The sequence below is a fragment of the Podarcis liolepis genome (genome assembly GCF_965112155.1).
Source record: "Podarcis liolepis genome assembly, chromosome: 8".
NCBI lineage: Eukaryota > Metazoa > Chordata > Lepidosauria > Squamata > Lacertidae > Podarcis > Podarcis liolepis.
This window is the reverse complement of record NC_139560.1, coordinates 9,899,003-9,926,344: the sequence shown is the minus strand read 5'-3', so window position 1 is coordinate 9,926,344 and position 27,342 is coordinate 9,899,003. Positions and strand designations below refer to the sequence as shown.

General features: G+C 45.4%; 2 protein-coding genes across 5 annotated transcripts in view; both read right to left on the bottom strand.

Annotated features, from left to right (window-relative positions):
• ZFAT (zinc finger and AT-hook domain containing) overlaps positions 1-14,030 on the bottom strand; it is a 91,993-nt gene extending 77,963 nt beyond the window's left edge. For 2 of the 4 annotated variants that reach the window (XM_083516546.1, XM_083516547.1), the window contains exon 1: positions 13,676-14,030. In XM_083516546.1, coding sequence (XP_083372672.1) covers positions 13,676-13,694 — 19 coding nt within the window. In that variant the 5' untranslated portion in view covers positions 13,695-14,030. Of the gene's footprint in view, positions 1-5,657; positions 5,698-9,520; positions 9,544-13,675 lie in introns of those variants that run through there. The other 2 variants (XM_083516549.1, XM_083516548.1) reach the window with 2 other exon arrangements.
• Positions 14,031-19,938: 5,908 nt separating this feature from the next.
• The window catches only part of LOC310713220 (uncharacterized protein), a 31,594-nt gene continuing 24,190 nt past the window's right edge, over positions 19,939-27,342 (bottom strand). The window contains exons 5-7 of the mRNA XM_083517110.1: positions 23,126-25,372; positions 22,293-22,735; positions 19,939-22,024 (exon numbers count right to left, since the gene is read on the bottom strand). Coding sequence (XP_083373236.1) covers positions 25,281-25,372 — 92 coding nt within the window. The 3' untranslated portion in view covers positions 19,939-22,024; positions 22,293-22,735; positions 23,126-25,280. The remainder of the gene's footprint in view (positions 22,025-22,292; positions 22,736-23,125; positions 25,373-27,342) is intronic.

The window sequence follows — 27,342 nt, the reverse complement described above, 5'->3', positions numbered from 1 at the left end:
CTATCTCTGCCAACAGCCAGGTCACTTTGCCAGAGTCTGCCCCCAGAGGAAGGAATGGCAAGGAATGGTGGGAGCTGTTGAGGGAGGAGTGGAAGAGATATCGGAGCAAGTAAAAGCCAACACCTGGCTGCCACCGTCAGGGCACAGCAGCCAGGCCAAAGAGCAGTGAAAGTGCCCACGCCAGAACCCCCCAAACCTGCCCTAGTGATAGAGGTGTCACTAGAGTTGCAAAACGGATACCCTCTGAAGATTAAGGCGCTGTTGGACTCAGGCAGCTCCTGCAATTTCATGAGCAAGGAGTTTGCAGCTGAACACCAGATACAGACGATCCCTTTAAGCAACCCCCTGCAGGTGACCACGATCGATGGCAGGGAGCTGTTGGGAGGGGAAGTCAGCTTGCAGACCGTCCCGATGACAATGAAGGTGGCAAGGCACACGGAACTGATAGCGTTTAATGTGGCTACCTTGGGAGGGGCTCCCATTATTTTGGGGATGAGCTGGCTGGCGTTACATGATCCACTGGTGGGCTGGCATCAGAGAGTGGTTTCCTTTGGTTCCGCACATTGCTTAGAACACTGCAGGGAGGGAAAGGGTTCAGCAGGAGCCCAAGCCACCCTAGCAGGGACGGAAGTAACGGAGAAAGTGAAGGTACCACAACAATACGCAGATCTCAGCGACGTGTTCAGCGAAAGGGAAGCTAACCAACTACCCCCGCATAGACCCTTTGATTGTCAAATCAATTTACTCCCTGGGGCACAGCTCCCTGTAGGCAAGTTGTATGCCATGTCAGATAGAGAAATGCAGGAGTTACGAGAATTCATCGACAAGAACCTGAAGAGGGGTTTCATCAGAGAGTCAAGGGCAGTGGGGGGGAGTCCAGTGTTTTTTGTGGATAAAAAAAACACGAACAAGCCGAGGCTTGTGTGTGATTTCAGGGCCTTAAACGCAGTGTCAGAACCATTGGCCTTTCCCATGCCTAGAATAGATGACATTTTGAACAGGGTGCGGAAGGGAAAGATTTTTACCAAGCTGGACCTAAGGGGGGCGTACAATCTGATACGTATAAGGAAAGGGGATGAATGGAAAACCACCATGTTCACCCCTTTGGGGGCATTTGAATATCTCGTTATGCCATTTGGATTACAAGCAGGCTCAGCGTGCTTTCAATCGCTGATGAACCACGTACTAGGGCCTTTGCTTTACAAGAATTGTGTGGCCATCCTGGATGACGTGTTGGTGTATTCTGAGAATGAGGAGCAGCATGTGAGAGACGTCAGAGAAGTGTTGCGCAGGCTGCTAGACAACCGGCTGTGGGTGAAACTGGAGAAGTGTCAGTTTCATACCAAGGAGGTGGAGTTCCTGGGGTACCGCCTGTCAGACAAGGGATTGGCCATGGATCCCGGCAAGGTCCAGGCAGTGCTGGAATGGAAAACTCCCAAAACAAAGAAGGATGTGCAGAGGTTCCTAGGGTTTGGGAACTTTTACCGTAAGTTCATCCGAAACTTTGCCCACTTGACGGCGCCCATAACGGACTGTCTCAGCAGTAAGAAGAAATTTGTTTGGACTGAGGAGGCGGAGCGAGCTTTTGAGGAGCTAAAAAGGGCCTTCGCCTCTGAAGAACAACTTCTGCATGTGGATTTACAAAAAAAGATGAGAGTCGAAACAGACGCATCAGACAGAGCCATTGGGGCGGTGCTTCTCCTGCAGCCAGGGGGGGAGGAGTCAGAGTGGAGACCGTGTGCTTTTTTTTCGCGAAAACTGAACAAATCCGAGAGGAACTACACGGTGTACGATCGAGAACTTCTTGCTATCCATGAGGCTTTTCGGAGATGGAGGCACCTGCTAATTGGCGCACAACATAAGGTGCAAGTGTGCACTGACCACAAGAACCTAGAGTATTGGAGAACGGCACGAGTGCTCAACCAACGGCAGTTGAGATGGGCACAGGAGTTCTCCAGATTTAACTTTGAGATTTGTTATGTGCCAGGCCCAGAGAACGTTAGGGCGGACGCTCTCTCATGTAAACCTGAATATTTTGAGGGGGAGGGAGCACCCGAAGAGAGACATGTCATTCCGGAGGACCGCTGGGTGTGTGGGGCGGCATTGGTGGGGCAAAGAGAACTGGTAGAGGGAACGGAGAACAATGAATACGCACAGGACAAACTCAGGGGACTCAGGAGGGAGGGAGATAAACCCGGAGGTTTTGAGGAGAGAAACGGGGCGTTGTACTACAAGGGAGCGTTATATATACCTGAAGGAGAGTTGAGGGGGAAGGTACTCAAGCAGCTGCACGATAGCCCCACAGCGGGGCATTTTGGGCAACACAGAACCATGTGGCTGGTGACCAGGGAATTTTGGTGGCCTAAGGTCAGGGAAGACGTGCGGGAGTATGTGAGGAGTTGTGAACAATGCCAGCGAGCCAAAGGGGAAAGGCGGGCGCCGGCAGGGTTATTAGAACCGCTACCCACACCAGAAAGACCATGGGAAGCAGTAGCTATAAATTTCATGACTGATCCGCCAAGGTCCAGAGGGAAAACAGCCATCATGGTTGTGGTAGACCTGTTAACCAAAATGGCACACTTTATAGCCTGCTCGCATGCGGTCACAGCAGAAGAAACCGCTAAATTGTTTGTAGAAAATGTGTTTAGGTTGCATGGCGCCCCCTTGAGGGTGGTTTCAGACCGGGGGAAACAATTTACTTCCAGGTTCTGGAGGAAGCTCATGAGCTTACTGCATGTAGAGGTAAATTTCTCGACGGCCCGGCATCCTGAAACCAATGGGCAGGCGGAAAGAGCCAATGGCATCCTCCAACAATATTTGAGGTGTTACGTCAATGACAGAGAGAATGATTGGGTGGAGAAGTTGGCATTGGCGGAATTTGCCTACAACAATGCGGAGAACGTGTCCACGGGGATGAGCCCCTTTTTGGCAAATTACGGGTGCCATCCCAGGGCTTTCCCAGGGGGGGAAGGGGAGAGATGGAGCGTTCCAGCTGCCGAACAGTTTGTAGAAGAAATGGAAGCTATCCATCGCCAGCTCCAACTTAACTTAGACAGGGCCAAGGAGGAATATAAGAGGCAGGCAGACAAACACAGGAGAGAAGGTGAAACCATTAGGGTGGGGGACCAAGTGTGGCTGTCAACCCAAGGGTTACCCTTCAAAGGGGGTTGTAAGAAGTTAAGACCCAAAAGACTGGGACCATTTGAAATCACACAACAGGTCAATCCAGTGGCTTTCAGACTCCGGTTACCGAACCACATGAAGCTGCACCCAGTTTTCCACAGGTCATTGCTGTCACTGTATAAAGGGGACAGAGAAGGGAGGGTCACTCGGGGACCAGCAATGGAGGAAAGGGAACAAAGCTACAATGTAGCGGAGATCCTCGATTCCAGGTGGAAGGGAGATCAAGTAGAGTATTTGGTAATGTGGGAAGGGGAACCGGAGTCGGAAAACACATGGGTTAGGGCAGAGGATGTCAATGACGAAGTTTTAATAGAAACTTTTCATCAGAGGTTCCCACGTAAACCTCAGCCTGTAGCGAGGTTCCGGAGGGAATACTTTGCCACCACCGACGAAGAAGAGGAGTTGGAGGGGTTCACAGATTCCGAGGAGGAGGAGGATTCAGCGAGCCAGGACGGCGATCGATGGAGGGAATTGTTCGAGACGTCTGAAGATGAAGAAGATTCTTTTCGGGGTTTTACCTCTTCACCTCCCAGAGGAGAGGAAATGGGAGGGGGTGAGGGGGGCCCTGGAGGGGAGGTGGATGTCAGGGAACTGCCATCGGAGGGACAGGTGGTGGAGGGGCTCAGGGAGGAAGGAAGAGACTCAACAGCTGAAGCAGGAACCAGCAGGGGGAGGAGTGGATCTCTGAGGGAATGCGAGCAGGCGGGAGGGCTCAGAGACGCTTCCAGCGAGAACAGTGGGGAGGTATCTGAAGCTCCCATAGGGAGACCCACGCCTCGCCGGAAACTGTCACGCCGTGAGTCCAGAAGGCGGGTTTCCGTTAAGGAGCTCTTATGTTGGAGACGATTCCGAAAACAACCACTGTCGGAATCTACAAGTGACTAGGGCAGACATGTTTGTGGAGCTCTGTCACACACAGAGGTTTGTGAAGTGGCACAAACTCTGAGGGAGCACGATTTTACGCACAAGCAGCTAATCATCCCATCACACCCATGAAATTATTCAAGTCAAGATCTTTTTTGTTGTTAATTTGGTTTGATCGCTGAGAAGCAATACATAGTGGTTGCTATCCCCCCCCCCAAAAAAAAGTACAAGCACAGAGTTTTTCACTGTCACTCTGCTTGCACTGATAGTTCCATAACAGTGGGAACTGGAGGCATGCAGGGTGCCCTGGATAGCCGCCTGCTGCCAATAGAAAGGAATAAAAAAGGTATCTAGATTAATGGCACATGGTGCACATGGTGTGCCTTGCAGGAGTGTGCTTTGTACTCTTCCTGTAGGTAAGCAGCACCTCTCAGAGCAGTTGAAATGGTGATGAACATCCCAGTACTGTATTTCACTACACCACGCACGATTTATATACAGTGGTGCCCCGCAAGACGAATGCCTCGCAAGACGGAAAACTCGCTAGACGAAAGAGTTTTCCGTTTTGGAGGTGCTTCGCAAAACGAATTTCCTATGGGCTTGCTTCGCAAGACGACAATGTCTTGCGAGTTCCTGTTGGTTTTTTTTTCCTCCCCCCCCCTTTTTCTAAGCCGCTAAGCCGCTTATCAGCTGATCCGATCAGCAGATAAGCCGCTAAAAGCCGCTAACAGAGCTAATCCGTCAATGGGCTTGCTTCGCAAGATGAAAAAACCGCTAGACGAAGAGAATCACAGAACGGATTCTTTTCGTCTTGCGAGGCACCACTGTAATGCTATGCCCACGGAACACATAAAAGTTGGTCATCTCATGCTATTGGATCATGAGCGTAAACTACGCTCTTTTGGCTCTTATCTCTCTATGATGGCAAAGGGGGAAAATATGCTTTCCGGACCGGCCTTACTGTTTGGCAGTGTATGGCACGTGTCTCAAGTGGCTGAATTTGGGCAACAAGAAAAACAAGCAGATTGTTAGTTAATTGATTAGGTTGCTACCTGATGATGACTGCCCACTTGCACTACAGATGTCTGCTTTCCTTCTCCCTGTAGCTACATGCGTACCCAAAATCTGCTCCAGAAGGACCCCTCCCAACACCCTAAAATAGATTTTAGGAGCATGACTGCAGCCAGGAAAGAGGGAGGGGCTGCTGCACAAGAACAAACCAGATCACACAATACTGGATGTCACCCTTCATTATTATTGCATTTTTACTCCCAGGGTGATATGATCGTAGGATCATCTGCTTGGGTAGCAAAATAGCTCTGCTGGCCTTGGGATACTGCAGTGGTGGACTCAACCACTTTCTGTTCTACCTCAAACAACAAAATATATCGGTTTTACTTTCCATACTTGACATGCTGCACTCGCATGCAATCAGGCATCCTTAAAATTAAAGCATGATACTTTATTTGCATCAGCTATAGGCCATAGCAACAAAAGAACATTGCAATATACACAAAACAGAAATAAAAAGTTGATTATATAAAACACAGTCAAATAGTGGATCTTATTCTGATTGCCCCAGCTAAAAGCCCTGCAACCTTTGCTGTCACCTGCTCATCTGTGGCAGTGGTTGGGCGACCCGGAATGGACAATAAAAGAGGGGTGATAATTGTCGGGATTCAAGCCTGCCTTCAGGAGAAACTGGCCACTCTCCAGGCACCCGGCTTAAATCACCAGTTGACCTCCCTGTCTGCATTCCCGGCAAGATCCAGGCAAGGTCACGATTGGCGATCCTCCTCAACGTGAAGAGAACACACCACTCTTTCCTGCTGCCCCCCCCCCCGGGGCAGGGGAAAGAGGTAGACAGAAACGTATTTACATGCCTTTATTTCTGTCTTTGCAGCGTTACAGAGAAACACGTCTGCTCTCTTCAAACTCCAACAGCAGAGAGACAAACTCCTCCCATACTTCCTGTACAGCTCATATTACACTGTGAGCTAATTCCGGTGCTTTGCACTGTGTAAAGACTGTCCCTTTGTTTCCCACGGAACAGTTCCCAACATTCCCATTATGTTTTGCTTCCAAGCTAGCAGCAGCTCGCGGTTGCATTGCTTCTTTTCCGTAACATAATCTCATTCCTCAAGCCTTTATAAAGAGTACAAGCCAGAAGGGCATGCACCACCGATTCGGTGCTGTTATCTCCACAGGGACATAAGCGTTTTTCGTGTGGAATCTGGTAGAATCGTCCCTCAAGTACAGCCGAGGGCAATACATTCAACCTTGCAAGAGTAAAAGGGCATCTATATTTTGGGGTTGCCAGGTTATGCAGATAGGGCACCAGAGAATCAAAATGGGAAGGTGGGTTCATAGCATGCCTTTCTCTGGTGTCATTACAGATAAGGAGTGAGCAAACAAGCAACGGGGAATGGCTGCTGAGCTGCACACACCATTGTGAGGCCTGAGGAGGTCATGATGATGATGCCTCTCCAGCTGCTGTTATTGGCTGTGGATATCCTGTGATGTCACAAAAGCACATGGAAGCTCAGTGGATATACAAAAGCAACCCAAGGAGGAAGCCCAAGGCAAAAGCTTGAAGAGGACACAGTGGACAACAGCTGTGTTATTCAGTACTTGGTGGTCTCCTTCCGCATGGAGGCGAAGTGGCAAATGGAAGGAGGCCATCATCCATCAATGAGATGCTGTGGAGCAACGAGTACGTAAGTGTACCTGCTGAGCAGACCGCGACTTAAAAGTGGCAGATATCCATGGTTGGAAGCTGCCGATGGACCTGGCAGAAGCTGTGATTAGCATGTGGAAGCCCGGGATGCCGCAGGGCTGAAGGAGGCTGAAGTTTGTGAACGTAAGCTGGTTGAAATTCACCTTCAGAAGACCACTGGCAAAAGCTGTGTGGATATTTGTGGGTTGATGCTGAGGTAAGTATGAATGGAGAGTGTGGACATAGGTCACCCACCAGACACTGTATGCCTGGGAATTGCATGTTCAGATAGCGGTGTAGGCTGCCCTCCAGGTTCTGGGCGAATGAACCACTGGATATTCATGGATGGAAGCCAGCGGAGGTTGACAGACTGGCCAGTGGAGGTGGCTGGATGATAACTGTTGAATGAGGGCCAATCCCCTCACCGTATCTGTGTTTGACTTTCATGGATGTCACAAGCCAACGAGGCTTTCCCCGAAAGCAGCAATGAAGGGGACAGCAGAGCATAAGCAAGCCATCTTCTACCTTCTAAATCAAGGTATTTCTAAATACATTTAAGTAACGTTCATGGCATTCCCCTTTCCAGTACCAGGATGCGAGGCTGTGCAGATTCATCCCTAAGCAGTTGCCACGGGCTACAAACTTCCTGTGATGTCACAAATGGACAGGGTGGCGAGGCAGTTACTAGTGGGAGGTGGCTGGAAGAAGTGAGAAACCCCAGTAGAAGGTTCGGGGGAAGTTGGGGTAGGTAGACAGGGCCAGCTGGATATGCAGAAGTTGAATATAGGCTGACTCCCTTTTGCCAACGTTTTGTTCTCTTGGGGCTCCTGTACCTGTCTTGCCTAGATCGCCTGGCAAGAGTCCCAGCCCTTTAACGGTTCCTGCAGCCCTTTAACGGTTCCACTGTTCGACAGTGGAATTTGCTGCCAAGGAGTGTGGTGGAGTCTCCTACTTTGGAGGTCTTTAAGCAGAGGCTTGACAACCATATGTCAGGAGTGCTCTGATGGTGTTTCCTGCTTGGTAGGGGGTTGGACTCGATGGCCCTTGTGGTCTCTTCCAACTCTATGATTCTATGATTCTATGATTTCTGCAGAGCACCAAAAACTGCAGAAAATGAAATGAAAAACAACAACCCTTCTGGCTGTCCCCGCGCCCACTGGACCCAGCACATGCTCCTTTGCAACATCCAAAGCTGACGGTAGTCAGGAAGAGCTGCCCGCTCTCTCAAGCATAGACAAGAGAACATGTGGCCTTCCAGATATTATTATTATTAATTATTATTATTATTATTATTATTATTATTATTATTATTATTAAGGCCCCGGTCTGACTGGGTTGCCCAAGCCAATCTGGCAGGCTTCCAACAAGTTATAAAACCACAGTAAAACACCAAACATTAAAACCTTCCCTGTACAGGGCTGCCTTAAGATGTCTTTGGGAAGTCATATAATTGTTGTTGTTTTATTAGAGCGTTTATTAATTTTCCAATAAAAACATCCAATTAGCATATCAAATCATAATCCAATTAAAAAAAAAAATCCAATTGTCGGGAAGTCATATAATTGTTTATCTCTCTGAAATCTAACGGGAGGGCATTCCACAGGTGAGGCACCACTACCAAGGAGACCCTCTGCCTAGTTCCCTGTAACTTTACTTCTTGCAATAAGGGAAGCACCAGAAGGCACTCAGAGTTGGACCTCAGTGTCCAGGTTGAATAATTGGAGAGGAGATCCTCCTTCAGGTATACCGAAGGACCAAAGCCATTAAGCTCCATCCTGATCCTTGGGCCATGCTGGGGTTTATCTGTCAGGACATGTGATCCTCATGCATGCTTTAAAGGCTTTTATTCTATTCTGTTTATTCTCAAGATAGTCACTTTTTTGCAGCAGACGAAGAAGAAAGCTTGCAGATCTGAACTACCTAGCTCGGATTTAGCAAACTTATCTTACATGTGCCAAGAAGTTTGGTGCTATAATGTACTGTGGTTTAGTTGAGCGAACTTCACGCTTGCAAACCGATTCCCTGCCCGTAAAGTCAGAATGATAATGAACAGCTTCTCATATTGGTTGCAAGGATGAATGGAACTGGAGAGGGAAATCACACAGCACACTGTATAAATAATTACTAATAATAAGAAGGCTGCCACCGATCCCCGTAGCAGCTGAACAAATATGCAACGGGTAATTGATAAATCAGTTGATAATTAGGCTGGGAATCAACAGGACAATAACAGAAACAGCCACTTAAGGGCAAAGAATCAAATAAACAATATTCCAAATTAAGCATGAATGGAATTGATGAGGATGCTGTGGGTAATTAACTAGGAGGGGAAGTCAACAGAGCAATTAATTAGACAATGAATAAAATATGCAGAGAATCAAAGAAGCTGTTAATCGGCTAAGTATGCAGGTACACCATGAGCGGAACGACAGGAATTATTCAGCCTGCTGCACACAAACTTCTCCTCCCAACCTAAAATCTAATTTATTTCAGGACCAGTTTATTTGACATAAAAGCATTGTGAAAATAAAAAATAGTCAACTGTTGTCATTGTACCAGTCAAAACACACCTTCCTAGGGCTGCAATTCTAAACATTCTTAGTAAGGAGTAAGCACCACTGGATGCAGTGAGACTTACTTCTGAGTAAACATGTAGGATCTCACTGTTAATTTCCTTACAATGCCCTGTTCTTGCAAGTGCTGCATTCCACAGCAGGAGGAAATAGACTGGGCTCCTTGCTACACACAAAGCTGTACCTCGGTTCTCAAACTGTGGGGCAAAATCTCAGAGACTCCCTCTGCTACACCAAGCAACACTCTGCCATCAGGGGTCAGATGAATGCTTAAGAGTGGTTGGCATAAAGACAGCACCTCATCCTCTTCTTCTTCTTGGACCAAAATGGGGTGCCCTCCTTCTGCCTGGATGTATGATTCCTGTTTGGTCTCGGTTGCATTGGATAATTAGGAGCATCACTAATAATAGATAGAGCGACACTTTCAGCCTTCTGTCGATCAGACTCTCCAGACAATGGCAGAGCTAACTCCTTTGGCCCTGCCACCAGCCCCACGCCCACCCCCCATTGGTAAGGCAGCTGAGGACAAAGCAAAGGGCCTTTCATTGAAGCTACTCACCTGCCACCTATTTTACAGAGCGGCTATTTGCACAGGCGTTGAACGAGAAATTGATTTACGCTGCTGCAGCTAAGATTTTATGGTTATTTTATAGCCGCTTTGTTATTTACTGTTTTACAGCTGCTTTGTTATTTCTTAACTCTTTTATTGATAGCTTTTAATTGGTTTTATTTATTTCTGCTGTTTTAAATACTGGGTGCCCGCTGTGATGTTATTTGGAGGGGGGGGAGTGTCAAGAGCAATAAAAAAACAAGGTGCCGGTGCAGTTAACTCTTTATTCAAAGAAACCAAAGCAGCGCAGGCCTAGTGATCCTAAAAACTCTTCCCAGTAAGCCTTGCCCCAATAAGGCAGTTGCAAGGACTGAAGGCCCCTGCCTTCCTACCCCTCTCTAAGGCTGCTCTGCTCTTTTCATTTCTCTGTGCTCTGGCTGATAAAGGTTCCCTGCATCTGCAACATCTGAAACAGGGAGTCTTTTCTACTCACGGATGCCTCCCCTGTGATGAAGAGCCTTGAACTTTACTGGCCATGCAAACACTGCTGAAGAAAACAACCTGAAAAATCTCAAAAGGCACCCACCTTCCGTTTTGGACATAATGCAGATTTTACTTAACTGTAGTTAATTAATCACCTGCCTTTTATCCAATCAATCAGCCAAAATTATTTAACTGACTAGCAACCCTGATTATTAAGTCAACAGCTAGCAAGTTAAGCGTGGCATCCAGCTGCTTGGTTTGAAAGAGCCTCCTTCTGCGTGCAAACAGCAACCTCTAGCAGCCACTTGCAGCAGCTGCAACACAGAGCTCAAGACCAGAGGCACACTGGCAAATGTTATTCCAAGGAGGGCTGATTCAAATAGCGGGGTGGGGGTGGGAAGGAAGGGGGGCAAAAATATTTTCAGCAGCACTGACAAAACATCTCCTTCAGAAGTCTTTCGCGATTTTTCTTTATGAGGAGGTGGAACAAAAAGAGGACAGTTCAAAGAAAGAACTTGCAGCAGCGGTGTATTGGTAGTTACAAAAGTCATCCGCAAAGCACAAAAGGCAACAGGCTAGGATCGGGTGGAGGAAATGGCAGCAAATCCAAGAGATCAAACAGGAAAAGGCTATAGCAGAAACGCAAGAAGGACAGAGGCATCATAAGCGGAAGTTCTACATACGAAGGAATGGCAATTTGAAATTTCTAAACTTCTAAAGTTTGAGGTGCCAGGTACTCAAAAGAGTGTCTAATAGGTCTTCCTGCTTTTGAAGCCTTGCATGCCTTTACTACATGCACAGAAGGCTTATGGAAAGAAAGGCATGGAAAGATAGAATCATAGAAATGTAGAGTTGGAAGGGACCACAAGGGCCATCTAGCCCAACCCCCTGCAATGCAGGAATATTTTGCTCAACATGGGACTCAAACCCACGACTCTGAGATTCAGAGTTTCATGCTCTGCCAAGAGCTACCCCACAAAGTTACTCAGAAGAATGGCCCACTGACTTACCCAGGATTTACTCCCAGGTAACCATGTGTAGGACAACATCTTAAATGGAATCTTCACTATTCGCCTGTGCAAGAACTCGTTTTAGTAGTGATGTACTATCTAGGAGTCCACATAATTTTGAGAACAACCCCCAGTGTGGCAACTCAGAAGTTAGGCACTGGGTTAGAACAAAAGGTTTAGATCATTGTTATACATGACGACCCACAACAAATCAACTTCAACGGCAAAGGCTAGCTAAAGCTTTTTCAAAATGCAAGGATATGAAGCATGGAACTCCAGAGTAAGCAGATGCATTGTTTTATACATTCTGGATGCCCCATGATCATATTATAAAACAGCTGCGTTCTACGCTAAAAATCCAGTGCTGCTAGTTTTTGCTTTTCCTTTCCAATGTATTTCTTATCAATAAAAAAAAAATCAGGTGGAGTGCGAGCAATTTTTTATTCTGCAAATGTAGACAATAGGGCATAGGACCACTGGTCTAGGAAAAGTGGAAATGAGCTTCTTTTCTTTCTTCCCCTTTTGAACTTGTGGAGCATTGCGGAAGAACTATGTCAACCAACATTTGATGATCTCCTTCTACCGGTCAACAATAGAAAGTGTCCTTTCATACTGCATCACGGTGTGGTACGCTGGTTTGACAACATCTGATAGGAAGTGCCTACAGAGGGTGGTGAACACAGCACAAGATATTATGGGCTGTCCCGTGAATTCGCTGGATGAAATAGTGGAAGAACGTTGCCTCAGGAGAGTGAGGAAAATTCTCAGGGATGATTCACACCCTAGCCGGCACATTCTTGATCTCCTGCCCTCAGGCAAAAGATATAGAAGCATGATTAGTTGCACCAACAGGGTAAAGAACAGCTTCTGTCCGTGGGATGCTGAATGAAAAGATAACAAGGCAGCTGACTTTTGGGTTTGGTGAGTGTCTGTCTGTAAACAAGGGGAATTAAGACTAAGAGAGCTGAGTGGGGGTGTTTGCGTAATCTCACTATATACGAGTTGTAAAGGTAAAGGGACCCCTGACTATTAGGTCCAGTCGTGGCTGACTCTGGGGTTGCGGCGCTCATCTCGCTTTATTGGCCTAGGGAGCCGGCATACAGCTTCCAGGTCATGTGGCCACCATGACTAAGCCGCTATTGGCGAACCAGAGCAGCGCACGGAAACGCCGTTTACCTTCCTGCCAGAGCGGTGTCTATTTATCTACTTGCACTTTGATGTGCTTTCAAACTGCTAGGTTGGCAGGAGCAGGGACTGAGCAACGGGAGCTCTGTTGGGATTCACAGGATACTGGATAAGTCTGCAGGCTTCAACAGGATGATGCAATACTCTGCTGGGTCAGAGTGACTCAGCAGGAGTGTGATTAGTGTAATTGGCTATCACCTGTTTTAAAAAGGAAAGCCTGTTTAACAGGGGGTGTGGTGGTTGTGCTGTAGTGTGGTGGTGCTGTGGTGGAGAGTATTCGTTTGTAAGTACTCTGTATGGACTGTTTCTTTTGTAATGCCTGTAAATAGCTCACATTAAAAAAGGACTGCACTGAAAAACCTGGAACTCTTAGTGTTTCGCTGATAACGCCGCGTGGAATACGCGACAAGCTCACCCCATCGCGGGGATTCGAACCACCGACCTTCTGATCAGCAAGTCCTAGGCTCTGTGGTTTAGCCCACAGCGCCACCCGTGTCCCTATACGAGTTGTACAAGTGACAATAAAGTATTTCAATTCAATTAAAAGCAGGATGGCAGCTTTGGTTTTCGATGGGACAGTTTGGGACAGATAAAAAGCAACGCTTCCTTCCCTCGGTGCCAGTTAAGCTTCTCTGTTCCACTGAAGAGGTTTCCCGCTCCAAAGCCTCGGCGGCTGGATAGCTCAATAGGTAGAGCACGAGACTCTGAAACCCCAAGGGTCGTGGGTTCGAGACCCGCGTTTGGGCTAAATATAGGTGGGCGCAGCTGGAAGGGCGTGGCGCTTCCACCGTGAGAGAAGGACATCGGGCAGCTTCGCTCTCCTCGCGTCCTTAAGAAAAAATCGCTTTCTCCGCGCTGAGGAAGGTAGCTAACCAGGCGCGTTTGCGCACGGAGATGACGAGCAGGCGCGCGCGCAAGCGCACAAGCAGACTTCCGGTCCCGACGCGGCCGACGCCATGTCCGCCCACCACTGAACCGGAAGTGCCGGTGACGACGACGCCCGCTCGGGACCCTCGCGCCACGTCCCGTCAGGCCCCGCGCGGAGGCGGAATCCCTTCACCGACGCGATTTCCATATATTAAAAAAGGCCCCCCTCGGCGCCCGCACTCACCTGCCGACGGAGCTTCCATGGCTGAATATGAGGAGGGTGGGGGTGGTAATAAAAACCGTAGAATTAAAAAAGAGAGGAAGAACTAGCACTTCCGTCCCCTCAGGAGAAGCGCCGCCGCCGCCGCCATACCCTGCTCTCAAATTCGAGGAGCGCTAACGTTTTGTTAAAAATAAATAAATACGTATCTATACACGGGAGCGCATTATTAAGCTGCTGTTATTATTAAAACGGCGGCGTGCAGGCCGCGGCGGGGAAAAGGTTATGGCGAATCTGCCGCGTCCCACATGGCGGCTTCCTTCGTCTTCCTCGAGTGACGTAGCGAGAGGGAGGTGGGCGGGGGGGGTGAAACGCTCCCCCGTTGGGCAGGTCCGGGCACGCGCCCTGGCGGGCCTGAGCGGCCGTTGGACGGCGCGCGAGAGCTCCCGCTCCTGATTGGCCGGCCCCAGCTCTCCCACCCTGCTTAGGGCGCATGCGTCGCTCATGGTCTGCGAGATTTTTATTAGAGTCCTGGCTGCAGTAGTAGACATCACCCTAGGAAAATATGTATTTTTTAATTTATATTACGTTATGCAGGTTCAAATTCAGGGTTGTGTCGCTGATTGGTTAATCTAGAAAGTTGCTCCTCTCCCCCCTTTAACCGCGCAGTTTCATTTTATTTTCAATTATTATTGCTGGTTCCATATATGTGGCCTGATCTAAGCTGAACAGGGGAATTGCTACCATAGAAATATATATTACATCTGTCCGTCTTGCTGTACCAGATCTAAATCTCTTGCTGCCGTTCGTTAGTCTGCATGCTGCCACAGCCAGCTGTTTCCTCTCTAATTTTTATTAAATTTTCTGTTTTACAATTTAAAATACCCCTTGCAACAACCTTAAAATATCATTGGCTTCTCTTCTTCTCTTTCCGTGGTTCATTTTGCATATCATACATCCCTGCGTATTTTACAAAAACTAAACCATTCTGTATTCCATTATTGCATCCATCAAAACTTATCCCCCTCCCAATGTCTCAGGAAATGAAACAGATTTGTAAAAATGTTACATGGAAAAAATACGAGAGACATTACACATAATTCTGTAAAACAAGAAAATCTTTAATAAAATAAATAAATAAATTACACTGTGGAATTTATCTTAATGCTGACGTTTTCAGGTGTACACAATTTCCCCCTATATTCAATAAACGTTTTCCAATCTTCTCTAAACATAAGTTCTTGTTCTCTTATTCTGTATGTTTAGTCTGCAACTAAAGAAGAATGGCAATTTATGACAGAATATGCACAGCTTGCAGATTTATCATATAGAATAAGGGCAGCTGATTTCTCTTAAGAGGGAGCGTGAAAGGGAGCAACATGTCCCTAAAGCCATCACTGGCGTCATACTCCCTTTCTGGCTCAATTCAAAGTACTGGTTGTATTAAAAGCCCTTAACTCTGGGCCATGTTACCTGTTCTCAGAGCCACCTCAGGTCATTCATAAAGCACCAAGGATGTGGCCTTTTCTAAGATGTTGTCACAACTCTAGAACGCTCTTCTGTCAACAACAGCTTGCTTTTTATGTGTCTTTTAACAGAAGTTGAAGGTACTCCTTATTTTGTCAGGCTTTTAATAGGCAACACCTAGTTTCATTTCTGTGTTAACATCTTTTTACTGAAGAAGTGTGCATGCACACAAAAGCTTATACCAAGAACAAACTTTGTTGGTCTCTAAGGTGCTACTGGATAATTTTTTAATTTTTTTATATATTTCGACTGTGTCAGACCAACAGGGCTACCTACCTGAATCTTTTTACTGTTAGGTTTTTCCCCTAAGGCATGTTCCTAAGATATCCCTATGGCATGTTCTTTGTTATTGCTTTTAGAAACGGTTTGCTAGACTTTCAGAGGTTACATAACGTGGTTTTATGAGTATGTTGTGCACCACCCTCTGGGCACTTTTAGCAGAAGAGCAGGCTCTAAGAATGGCTGCTGTGACACACCTGCATCATCTAAAAACAGAATATACTCCTTGCTCAAGGGGCAAACACATCATTAATAGCCAGCCATTTTTTATTTCATATTTTGATTCTACCCACCCCCTCAAGGGGTAAAGAATGGGGTTTTCCAATGTTATACAGGGGATGGGGAATCCATTCTCCAGCGTTTCTAAATTAGTATGACATCAGAGTCTTTGTGGCTCTCCCAGCATAGGTCAGGAGATTATGCTCCCAGGAGAGCAAAAAAATTACTGGTACTTGTATATTGGATTCATCAAGTGACAGTTCTGCTTGGCTGGAATCTTATTTATGCCCCATAAGAGGGGAAATAGGCTTGATTTCTGAGCAACAGGGTATAGTTGTATAGGGTATTCCCCAGAGCGATCTCGGCCCTGAATGGGAAGCCTGGACTTTGAAAGTCATCTAATCTTCCTTGCTGTTTTATACTGTATTGTTTTAATTAGTGTTTTTATAGTTGATTTGATTTGGTGTGGAGTGCCCTACCTGGGTGGATGGAGCAGCCAAGTAATTTCGTTGTCCCCGAGAGGGGGCAATGACAATAAAGATATTATTATTATTAGTGAATTTTTTTCCTCATATTATGGTAGGGATTTCCCTGTAGCTTGCAGGGGAAATAGCCCTGTGTACAGCTTAGCAAATAACACTTGCAAATACAATAGCCTTTGCACATTTTAATGTCTTGCATTAAAGCAGCCATCAGGGACTACGTGTATTAGAGGACACTTTTGAAAGCAGTGGGAAGCATGCTTAGAATCATGCTGCAACACCTCGGCTTCCAGCCAGTCAATTCTCTGCAAACCAGCTTACAAGCAAAATCTGTGTTGCCTCGACAAAGTAAAAATAACAGTATCAAACATCTTCAGAAGAGGTCAAGACGTTTTGAAGACTGAAGGCAAAATCCACATGGCATCGCCTAGTGTTTAAGACATTCTTCCCTGTTAAGCAGTACTCAAAGTTCATCATTTTAAGCACCTTCTTCACTACACTGCAGTACTGTTGACCCTTTATATTCTATTAAGAACTGCTCCTCTGCAAAATGCAGGAGGAACGTTTTCAAGTTAGAATGCACTCATGCTCAGGTTGGACATGCAAAAAAATCTGGAGAGAAATGGCAGATAATCTGGTTGGAGGCAAAGCAGAAACTCCCTTCTTCGATTAGAGCAGCATTTTGTTAATCATGTTCCAAAAGGAACAAAAATCTGCTATTAGAAGTTTAGCAATAATAGCAGAACAGGACTCAATTTATATATAATGCACTAAAACTGCCGCCCCCACATACAAGCAAATGATCTTAAGAGTAAGATGAGAGGAAAACGAAAAGGAAAGATCAGCTGGGATGAGAAAGAGTGAACAGATTTATCTTAATGAGGTACTTGAGTGTAAAAACAGATGGATGTCAAGAGAAATGAATAGCTGCGTCTCCTGCCGTAAGCAGAATAAGGTCCTAATAAAAAGGCAGACATGGTGTTGTGTAGAAGAAATATGCACTGGAATTAAATATGTCAGGAATGCCATCTCCATCTGCCTTCCATGCTTCCTGAGCAAGAGTCCCACTCCTATTTCTGTTTGTTTTAAGGGATTTTGGGATCTTTTCTAGGAATTTGGTCAATTTCCTATCTTCTTGGCAGACAGTAACCTTTATTTTCTCATGTAACCCTAAACGAGCAGTAGCTGAAATCAGTGTGCTAGGCTTTACTCCAGCATACTGACACTGGGTAGTGAAACTTGCTTCTAGGTAAACATGCCCAATCTTGCATTGTAGGTCCCATTAATAGCTGTGTTTTCTTCCATTGGTTTGAATGGGGTTACTTACAACTAACATTCTGTTTTGTTTTGTTTTAAAAAGAAATGAGTGATTTTGAGGAAGTACTGTACCACATTTCAGGAGAGGAAGTGTGACGCTTCCTCAAAAGCACGGGCCCTAATAAATCTGGTCCTGAAGACTCAGCCAGAAAAAAAGTACAATGCGCCAAAATAAATATAGTATGCACAACTTAAAGACAGTTGTGACTGTACGAAAGCGAAGATTGTACTATACATTTCCCAGAGTGAAGAACCATTCCAATGGGCTTAGGTTGCAATACACGGAATTAAGTGTAACTCAAAAGCCACAGAGAGGTTGGGGAAAATCAACTAAGACATTTCCCCAGTCTCTCTCTCCAGACAGAGATCATCATACCAGGTGACCGAAGTAGTTTCTATGCCAAAACCAGGCCGAAACCCCAACTGAAATGGATCCAGAAAATCATTTTCCTCCAAGAGCATCTGGATCTGGTCCACAACTACCCGCTCAAGAAACGTGCCCAAGGCGATATTGGTAGCTGGCTGGTAATTACTTAGATATTCCAATTCCAGTGAGGGTTTCTCTTTTCGTTTTGTTTTAGATTATCTCCCGCTTGGTTATTATCTCCCGCTTGGACTACTGCAATGCACTCTACGTGGGGCTACCTTTGAAGGTGATTCGGAAACTACAACTAATCCAGAATGCGGCAGCTAGACTGGTGACTGGGGGCGGCCGCCAAGACCATATAACACTGGTCTTGAAAGACCTACATTGGCTCCCAGTACGTTTCCGAGCACAATTCAAAGTGTTGGTGCTGACTTTTAAAGCCTTAAACGGCCTCGGCCCTGTATACCTGAAGGAGTGTCTCCACCATCATTCTGCCCGGACGCTGAGGTCCAGCGCCAAGGGCCTTCTGGCGGTTCCCTCATTGCGAAAAGCAAAGCTACAGGGAACCAGGCAGAGGGCCTTCTCGGTAGTGGCGCCCGCCCTGTGGAACGCCCTTCCAGCAGATGTCAAAGCGATAAACAACTACCTGACATTCAGAAGACATCTTAAGGCAGCCCTGTTCAGGGAAGTTTTTAACGTGTGATATTTTACTGTATTTTTGGTTTTTATGGAAGCCGCCCAGAGTGGCTGGGGAGGCCCAGCCAGATGGGCGGGGTATAAATAATAAATTATTATTATTATTATTATTATTATTATTATTATTATTATTATTATTATATTTTATTTGCTGATACTTATTTTACCGCTGCCTTCTTCAAGCAGACAGGGACCACCCCTTCTCACAGGGAGGCATTAATCTACCTGGCCCAGCCAGCTGCTCCTTCCTCGCTAGTTTTTATCAGCAAAGATGTGCAAGGATTCAGAGTGCAAGTGATCACCTTGACCCATCCAAGCACCTGATCCACATCCTTGAGCCTTACTAACTGAAACTCATCCAACACAACAGAACTAGACAGTGTTCTGGGCACCTCTCAAGATTCCTCTGCTGTAACTGGAGTCAAGGTCCTGGCAGATGCAGGCAATTTTATCCTTAAAATGCTTTGCAAACAAGTCACAACAAGCTACCATTGGCAGAAACCCAGGAGAATTAAGAAACTCGGAATTTGAGTCTGTGACTGGGCAGTAATGTGCCTACCCAGAAGGAAATAGCAGCAACAAATACTGTTATTGTTTTTTTAAAAAATATATATTTTTATTGAAAAAAATTCCAGAAGTAACAAAAATACATTCAGTGTTGCTGTTTTTAAATCGTACAATCCTACAAACAAATCAATTACATTCGGTTTGAGACATTTTTTGTTGTAGACAATGTAACTCAGGTTTAATTTTATGTACCCCACCCAAATGCTTAATATAAACATTGACACCTGGGCTCACTATCTTGTGAGGTAGGTTAGGCTAAGATAGTGACCCAAGAAAGTTATTCTAGGGAGATTAACACCACCATCAGTTGTTTTCATATACAGTGGTGCCTCGCAAGATGAAAAGAATCCGTTCTGTGATTCTCTTCGTCTAGCGGTTTTTTCATCTTGCGAAGCAAGCCCATTGACGGATTAGCGGATTAGCGCTATTAGCGGCTTTTAGCGGCTTATCTGCTGATCGGATCAGCTGATAAGCGGCTTAGCGGCTTAGAAAAAGGGGGGAAAGGGGAAAAAAAGCAGGAACTCGCAAGACATTGTCGTCTTGCGAAGCAAGCCCATAGGAAATTCGTTTTGCGAAGCACCTCCAAAACGGAAAACTCTTTCGTCTAGTGAGTTTTCCGTCTTGCGAGGCATTCGTCTTGCGGGGCACCACTGTATTTAAGTACAAGATAAGGCTCAAAAATAATCCAGCTTGGTTTTTTCAGGGCAGAATGCCTCATGGGTATTCATGCATGCCCTTTTTCAGCTTCAGACCCTGCTAAATCATGCCAAATTCTCAGTACAACAAAACCAGCTTATAACTTGAATGTAAATAAGTGACCAGCCAGCCTAAAATTTTACATCCAGAATATTTATTTATACAAGTGATAGCTCGGCATTGTCCAACAAAGAAACAAACTTCCAATATTCTCAAGTTCTGTAATAAACAGGCAGTGCTTAAAACCTTAAGAAGGTACAGTGGTACCTCAGGTAACATACGCTTCAGGTTACAGACTCCGCTAACCCAGAAATAGTGCTTCAGGTTAAGAACTTTGCTTCAGGATGAGAACAGAAATTGGGCTCCGGCAGCAGCAGGAGGCCCCATTAGCTAAAGTGGTGCTTCAGGTTAAGAACGGGCCTCCGGAACGAATTAAGTACTTAACCTGAGGTACCACTGTATATATCACTCTTATTTAGTTATCTTAGATCAGTCCAGGATCAATACAGCAGTCAAGACAAAGTGGGCTGAATTTAGCCACATAGGCGTTCAGCATCTCTGTGGGGCTGGACAGCTCCTTGCATAAACAATCCCCAAGAACATTTTAAATAGGGTGGACCAGAGGCGCCCACCCATTCCCAGTTACAGGCAAGACGAAAGCTGGAAGATTGGGGGGGGGGGGGAGAACAAAATCCAGGTGGGTGTGACCAGCAACCCACCTAGCACAACTCAAGCAGCACTAGAGGCTAAAGATCTTGGGCCTTCGGTGTCAGACAGGATAAATATTGGGGTTCACAAATAAAATTGCATCCAGAGGGGCCCAGCTTTATTAATAATATTTTACAAAATGGGATTATGCCTCTTCAAAGCCATCTCCTTCTCATGACTGAGCTATACAATCCTGTTCCCATACTGCTAACCACCTTGGGTCTCAGCCACAAAATGCCTATAGATTGTGCTCTCTGCCAGCCTGTACACCACCAGGAATCCGCTTGAAGGAGCAGAAATTACTTATTTGATTTCTGTCCCGCTTTTCTTCCTGAAGAAGCTTAGGGTGGCAACATTTTAATAAGTGTGGGAATCTCACTTTTTTAAAAAAGGCACCCTGCTCGGCAGCCCAGAGCCAGCAGTTTTCACCCCCCCCCATATATACACACATAGGTAAAGGTAAAGGAACCCCTGACCATTAGGTCCGGTCGTGGCCAACTCTGGGGTTGTGGCGCTCATCTCGCTTTATTGGCCAAGGGAGCTGGCGTACAGCTTCCGGGTCATGTGGCCAGCATGACTAAGCCACTTCTGGCAAGCCAGAGCAGCGCACGGAAACGCCGTTTACCTTCCCGCCGGAGCGGTACCTATTTATCTACTTGCACTTTGACATGCTTTCGAACTGCTAGGTTGGCAGGAGCAGAGACCAAGCAGCAGGAGCTCACTCCGTCACAGGGATTCGAACCGCCGACGTTCTGATAGGCAAGCCCTAGGCTCTGTGGTTTAACCCACAGTGCCACCCGCGTCATATAGACACATTCATATAGTTAAAAGCAAAAACATTTCTACGGGCTTATCATCCTATTTTGCATCTACTACAGAGCTAATTATGTGTCACTACTTTTGCACTTGCTGCTGCACCAGGGTTCTGGAGCCTGGAAAAGGCTGCCTCAGTCAAGCTGGCAAGGTCACCCAATGGCACTCTCTAGCCCTTGACAGCCAGAACAGACAGCAGTGTTGACTGTCTGGCATACTCTTCTGAGAAATGAGGTTTCTCTTTAATACAGCTGACAAGACTTAATAAGGCTGTGCATCAATGCACCGCTGCTTAAGGGAGAACAACTTCTCCTTGCTTACTGCAACCTGTTGACACTTTCTGCCCCTCCTCCTATGCCGTCTGAAGCTATGTGTCAAAGGTGGCAAAACTTGTTCTGCCGGATGACGAACCTTCTGGGGAAATCACAGTTTACAGCTGCAAGGCAGTTTAAATCACATTGCTTGCTCCTGTATTTTACAGGAACCTCAGAATATAAAAGGGACCTTCATTCCACTGACTCCTCCAGACTCAAAGGCTTGCCAGTTACAACGAGGAATGACTTAAGGTCATAAATATATTCAGTACACCCTCTGCAAATGCTGCTGGCTTTGTAAAACTTAACGGTAGAAAACCCAAGTTCAGACAAAAATGCACGAAGGGCAGGACAAATCTTTTCAACATGGTCACTGAATGAAGACTCACTGTGTTAAGTGAAAATAAAAAAAATCCTTCCAGTAGCACCTTAAAGACGAACTAAGTTAGTTCTTGGTATGAGCTTTCGTGTGCATGCACACTTCTTCAGATACACATACAGATATGTGTATTCAGATACAGATATGTGTATCTGAAGAAGTGTGCATGCACACGAAAGCTCATACCAAGAACTAACTTAGTTGGTCTTTAAGGTGCTACTGGAAGGAATTTTTTTATTTTGACTATGACAGACCAACACGGCTACCTATCTGTAACTGTGTTAAGTGAGTCTTCAACACTGCTATCACTACCATGGCAGGCCAAATAATATATTGTTAGCGTGTTGTGACAACCATGCAGGCAGAGTATCTATAATTCCAGAACTCATATAATGAAGCCAAATCTCTGTTTAGCACAAGAAATAGCTTCTTCTCACAGCGCACAATTAAAATGCGGAATTTGCTTCCACAAGAGCTAATGATGACCACTAACTTGGATGGCTTTAGAAAATTAGATGAATTCATGGAGGATGAGGTTATGCTAGCCATTATGGCTATACTCCACCTCCAGTGAGACTTGTGATTTGCAGCAAGTGGTATTCAAAGAGGAAAGAGCATTGTTGCTCTCAGGTTCCGCTTGTGGGCTTCCCACCGGCATCTAGTTGGCCACTGTGAGAACGGGATTTTGGACTAGGTGGGCCTTTTGGCCTCATCCGAAGGCTAAGGGAGCTGGGCATGTTTAGCCTGGAGAAGAGGAGGTTAAGGGGTGATAAGGGGTGATATGATAGCCATGTTCAAATATATAAAAGGATGTCATATAGAGGAGGAGGAAAGGTTGTTTTCTGCTGCTCCAGAGAAGCGGACACGGAGCAATGGATCCAAACTACAAGAAAGAAGATTCCACCTAAACATTAGGAAGAACTTCCTGACAGTAAGAGCTGTTCGACAGTGGAATTTGCTGCCAAGGAGTGTGGTGGAGTCTCCTTCTTTGGAGCAGAGGCTTGACAACCATATGTCAGGAGTGCTCTGATGGTGTTTCCTGCTTGGCAGGGGTTTGGACTCAATGGCCCTTGTGGTCTATTCCAACTCTATGTGTCTATGATCCTGCACAGCTTTCCTTAGGTGCTTCTGATATCTCCCAAGCAAATGAGCCAGTTTAATGCACCTGCACCTGCATCTGGTTAGTTTAAAAGTTACATAAGGTGGCCTTAATTTTTATTACAACAGGAGCTATTGGACAGTTACTGGGACAATTACTGTGGTATTCAAGGTGTGGTGTTAGGATGACCCCCAACGAGAGGCAATGGGGAGTGACATTTCCAGAAAGACCATACCCTGGATAAATGAAAGGCACTCACCTATCCAGCCTGCCTGCAGGTGAACAGAAAAATCATCTTCAGGTTATGTCAACAGACAAGCTCAGGTTTCAGGGTTTAGGTTTGGTTTTGAAACACAAGATAAGAGTACAAGCCAGAAATCAACTGTGATCTTATGCAAGCTATAATCAACTGTCAGAGGGAGGTTTTCCTGTTGTGGCTACCATGGAAAGCTAGTTACGTATAAGAGGGGAAATAGTATACCTTTCTTGGGAGGAACTAACTTCTAAAATATGCATATATTTTTTATTTTAAAAAATCCACATGGGAATGCATAATGATCTTAACACTGCACTGTTTCAAAACTCATTTGTTCTGCAATTTCCCCCTGGATGAGTATAGATCTGCTAATTAAATCTCTCCATCCTCTTCAGAAGCCAATTTTGTCCTCTCCCCTAGACTTGTAATGCCCATGGAACTTCAACCACAAGCCTCACATTGTGTTCTGCTGAGGTTACTGGCAAAGACATGTACACACAGGCCATCTCCCTAGTTTGCTGGGCTTTGCACAAAATCTTTCACTTCTCTGAAGTCAATAAGGGCACTTTGCCACGGGGGGGGGGGGGTTGCATTCAGCATGCATATATTCACAAAGAGACTGGGCTGATATTTTGAGCCGTCATTGGGGTTAATGGGATAAGCAGAAGGAACACAGGCGAGATAATGCAGAGCTAGCAGCAGGATCACCAAACCCCCAGTATGAATGGCCATGTTGTCTTTTAAGTTCATTATCTTTACTTCTTCTTTTTTGGTACTATTAGAATTTTTAACTGGCACTACAAACTGGTAAGGAAGACAGTAGTTACTACAAATTTATACCACTAGGGCAGGTCAAAGTCAAGACCTGCCTGGAAACAGCCTTTCTCTAGCATGAGAAATAAAGTTTGATGCAGTGCAGCAGTCCTGTGAAGATCACAAATGCACAAACACGGTCAATGAGAAAGCAAAACAATGTGCATGCTCCACAGCTTTTGAGATGGAAATCACCAGCAACCATCTACAACTCAACCTCAGCCATAGCTGCCAACGTTCAGATTTGAAAATAAGGGATCAACAGCCTCGAAAATAAGGGATCGGCAGCCTCACCTGTCCAGGGGACAGTCTACAGGATATCTAACAATCCGGGATAGCAGCGGGAAATGGTGCTGGAATAAGGGAATTTCCTGCAAAAAAAAAGGGAAGGTTGACAGCTATGACCCCAGCTTTCAGCTAACCAGTGCTCACTGCAGTCTAGTTCAGCACAAATGGTTTGTAGATTTCAGGTAGAAACTTACATTTTAATAAAGAGATTCCACACTACTTAAGATGCTTTTAAAATGAGCTACTTGTCACTTGCAATACAGCATCATAGTGGCAAGCAACACTTCAATTATATTAGATAACCAAAGTGTCCTTTTGGACTTGTTTTAGTTCTTGCTTGAGCATTCCCTACAATATGGACTATTTCTTCCATCTTTGGAGAGAATAGACAGGCACACCAAGGACATGAACTGGAAGTATATCAAGGTCACATTGAAAATGCAAGGTTTTTTTGCACAGATACGGCATTCCACATACATTGACTATTGTGTTTAAGACCAACCACCGCTTTGCCTCGTGTCAGACTGCATGCATCCCTTCTTATAGTAAACTATTTGGAATTGGTTTACAGCAGATGAAAGGGAAATTTTGAAAATAGGCCTTCAGCGTAGATCTTGAAGCAAACCACTGGCACAAAAGGCTGCTAGGGCAAATACACACACAGTATTACACAAAACCAAAGACAAACTATTTTATGGATTACCACTTTCACAGATAATTGGAGGCTGCATTTATTCAAATGAGGTGGGAATCAGCACAGTTGACGGTTGCCCTCTCCCGCAGTCCATCCGGTTTCATGGCTTGATTATTCAGGAAGGCAGATTTTCCAAATCAGTTGAAGTAAACACCCACCTCTCAGCCGTTCCGTCTGTTAAAGCTGAGTGTAGGATGTTTACATGAACTAAGAATCAGGGATAACAATGTGAACACAACATTGATGCACTTCAAAGGAGTCCATACCTCAATATTTCAAGATACCAGCTACACTGAATGCAATGGAGAGAATCAACATTACTTTCCATCCTTAAATCCCCCTTGCTCAAGCCAGAACTTTTAAGGGAGTTAAAATCTCAACTAGGACACATTGCTTTTGAACAGCACATGTCTGTAAAGTTTTGTTTTTTCTTCACCTTTTTCTGTTAATGGTATGCTAAGTTTTTATTGTTCAAAGAACAAGCAAAGATTTAAAAATAAGGGAATAAAAACCACAAGAGGCAATAAAAGGAAGCAGACGGTGGTCCTACTATTCCATCATGATGCAAATAATATATCTTATTGACATTCCCTTACAATCTCCCAGAAATTTGAATTTAAAGCATAGCTGAGGTGAAAATTAAAAGATTAATTGCTTGCACATTGCAGCAGGGATCCAAACAGCTACTTGAGATTCATCCAAGAGTTTGAGTAATCTCAGTAGGACTTTACTTTCATATCTCTAAACAGAGCATTCCTCTGCCATACTACAAATTGCTTTTAAAAAGTCCCCTCAATTTTGCTTGCCATTTGAGTCAGTGATCCTATGTTCATAAGAGCAAGTTTCAAAGCCCCTTAGACACAGAACCGTTTGCATACTTCATAGGATCCCAACCAGCTTATGACACAAGGGTTATCACAAAGGCATTGTAAATAAAAAAATTGTCCAGTAGCACCTCAGAGACCAGCTAAGTTAGTTCTGGGTATAAGCTTTCGTGTGCATGCACACTTCTTCAGATACCATCAGATACTACTTCTTCAGATATACATCTGAAGAAGTGTGCATGCACATGAAAGCTTATACCCAGAACTAACTTAGTTGGTCTCTAAGGTGCTACTGGACAATTTTTATTTTATTTTTTTATTTAGACTGTCTCAGACCAACACGGCTACCTACCTGAATCTACAAAGGCATTGTGTTTGCTTTCATGTGTGCACACAAGCACCTTGAAGTAAGCTAAGAAAACTCATTGGTGGGTGAGGAGCTTGGTATATTGGTCTTGCCATCGATTTCTGCATAGTTAATAGATTCAGGTAGGTAGCCATGTTGGTCTGACGCAGTTGAAATAAATTTAAAAAGTTAAAAACTGTCAAGTAGCGCATTAGAGGCCAACTACGGTAAGTTTGTTCTGGGCAGAAGTGTGCATGCACACAAAAGCTTATACCCAGAACAAATTTAGTTGGTCTCTAAGGTGCTACTATAGGGATGCGGGTGGTGCTGTGGGTTAAACCACAGAGCCTAGGACTTGCTGATCAGAAGGTCGGCGGTTCGAATCCCCGTGACGGGGTGAGCTCCCGTTCCTCAGTCCCTGCTCCTGCCAACCTAGCAGTTCGAAAGCTCATCGAAGTGCAAGTAGATAAATGGGGACCGCTCCGGCGGGAAGGTAAACAGAGTTTCCATGCACTGCTCTGGTTTGCCAGAAGCGGCTTAGTCATGCTGGCCACATGACCCGGAAGCTGTACGCCGGCTCCCTCGGCCAATAAAGCGAGATGAGCACCGCAACCCCAGAGTCGGCCACGACTGGACCTAATGGTCAGGGGTCCCTTTACCCTTTAAGGTGCTACTGGATCATATTTTTATTTTTATTATTATTATTATTTCAACTGCCTAGCTAATGTTCATATTTCAAGCTGATAAGGAATACCCCATCTAAAGAATGATCAGCAATTGTTTTGTCTTCTTTTTTTAAAGCCTTCTCCAGTAACACATGGCTCATTTCACTTGCTTCAGTCATCTGGATTTTCCTTTTAGGCCTGCCCTGGGAACAATGGCCCTTAGAGCCTTACTGAGAAACTATCTGAATAAACCATGTTTTTGTTTGGGATTTGTGGAGCCTGCATGCATGTAGGAGGCTGGGGAAAGTGACCTTCAGCAACCTTCCAGGAAAGCTAACTGTA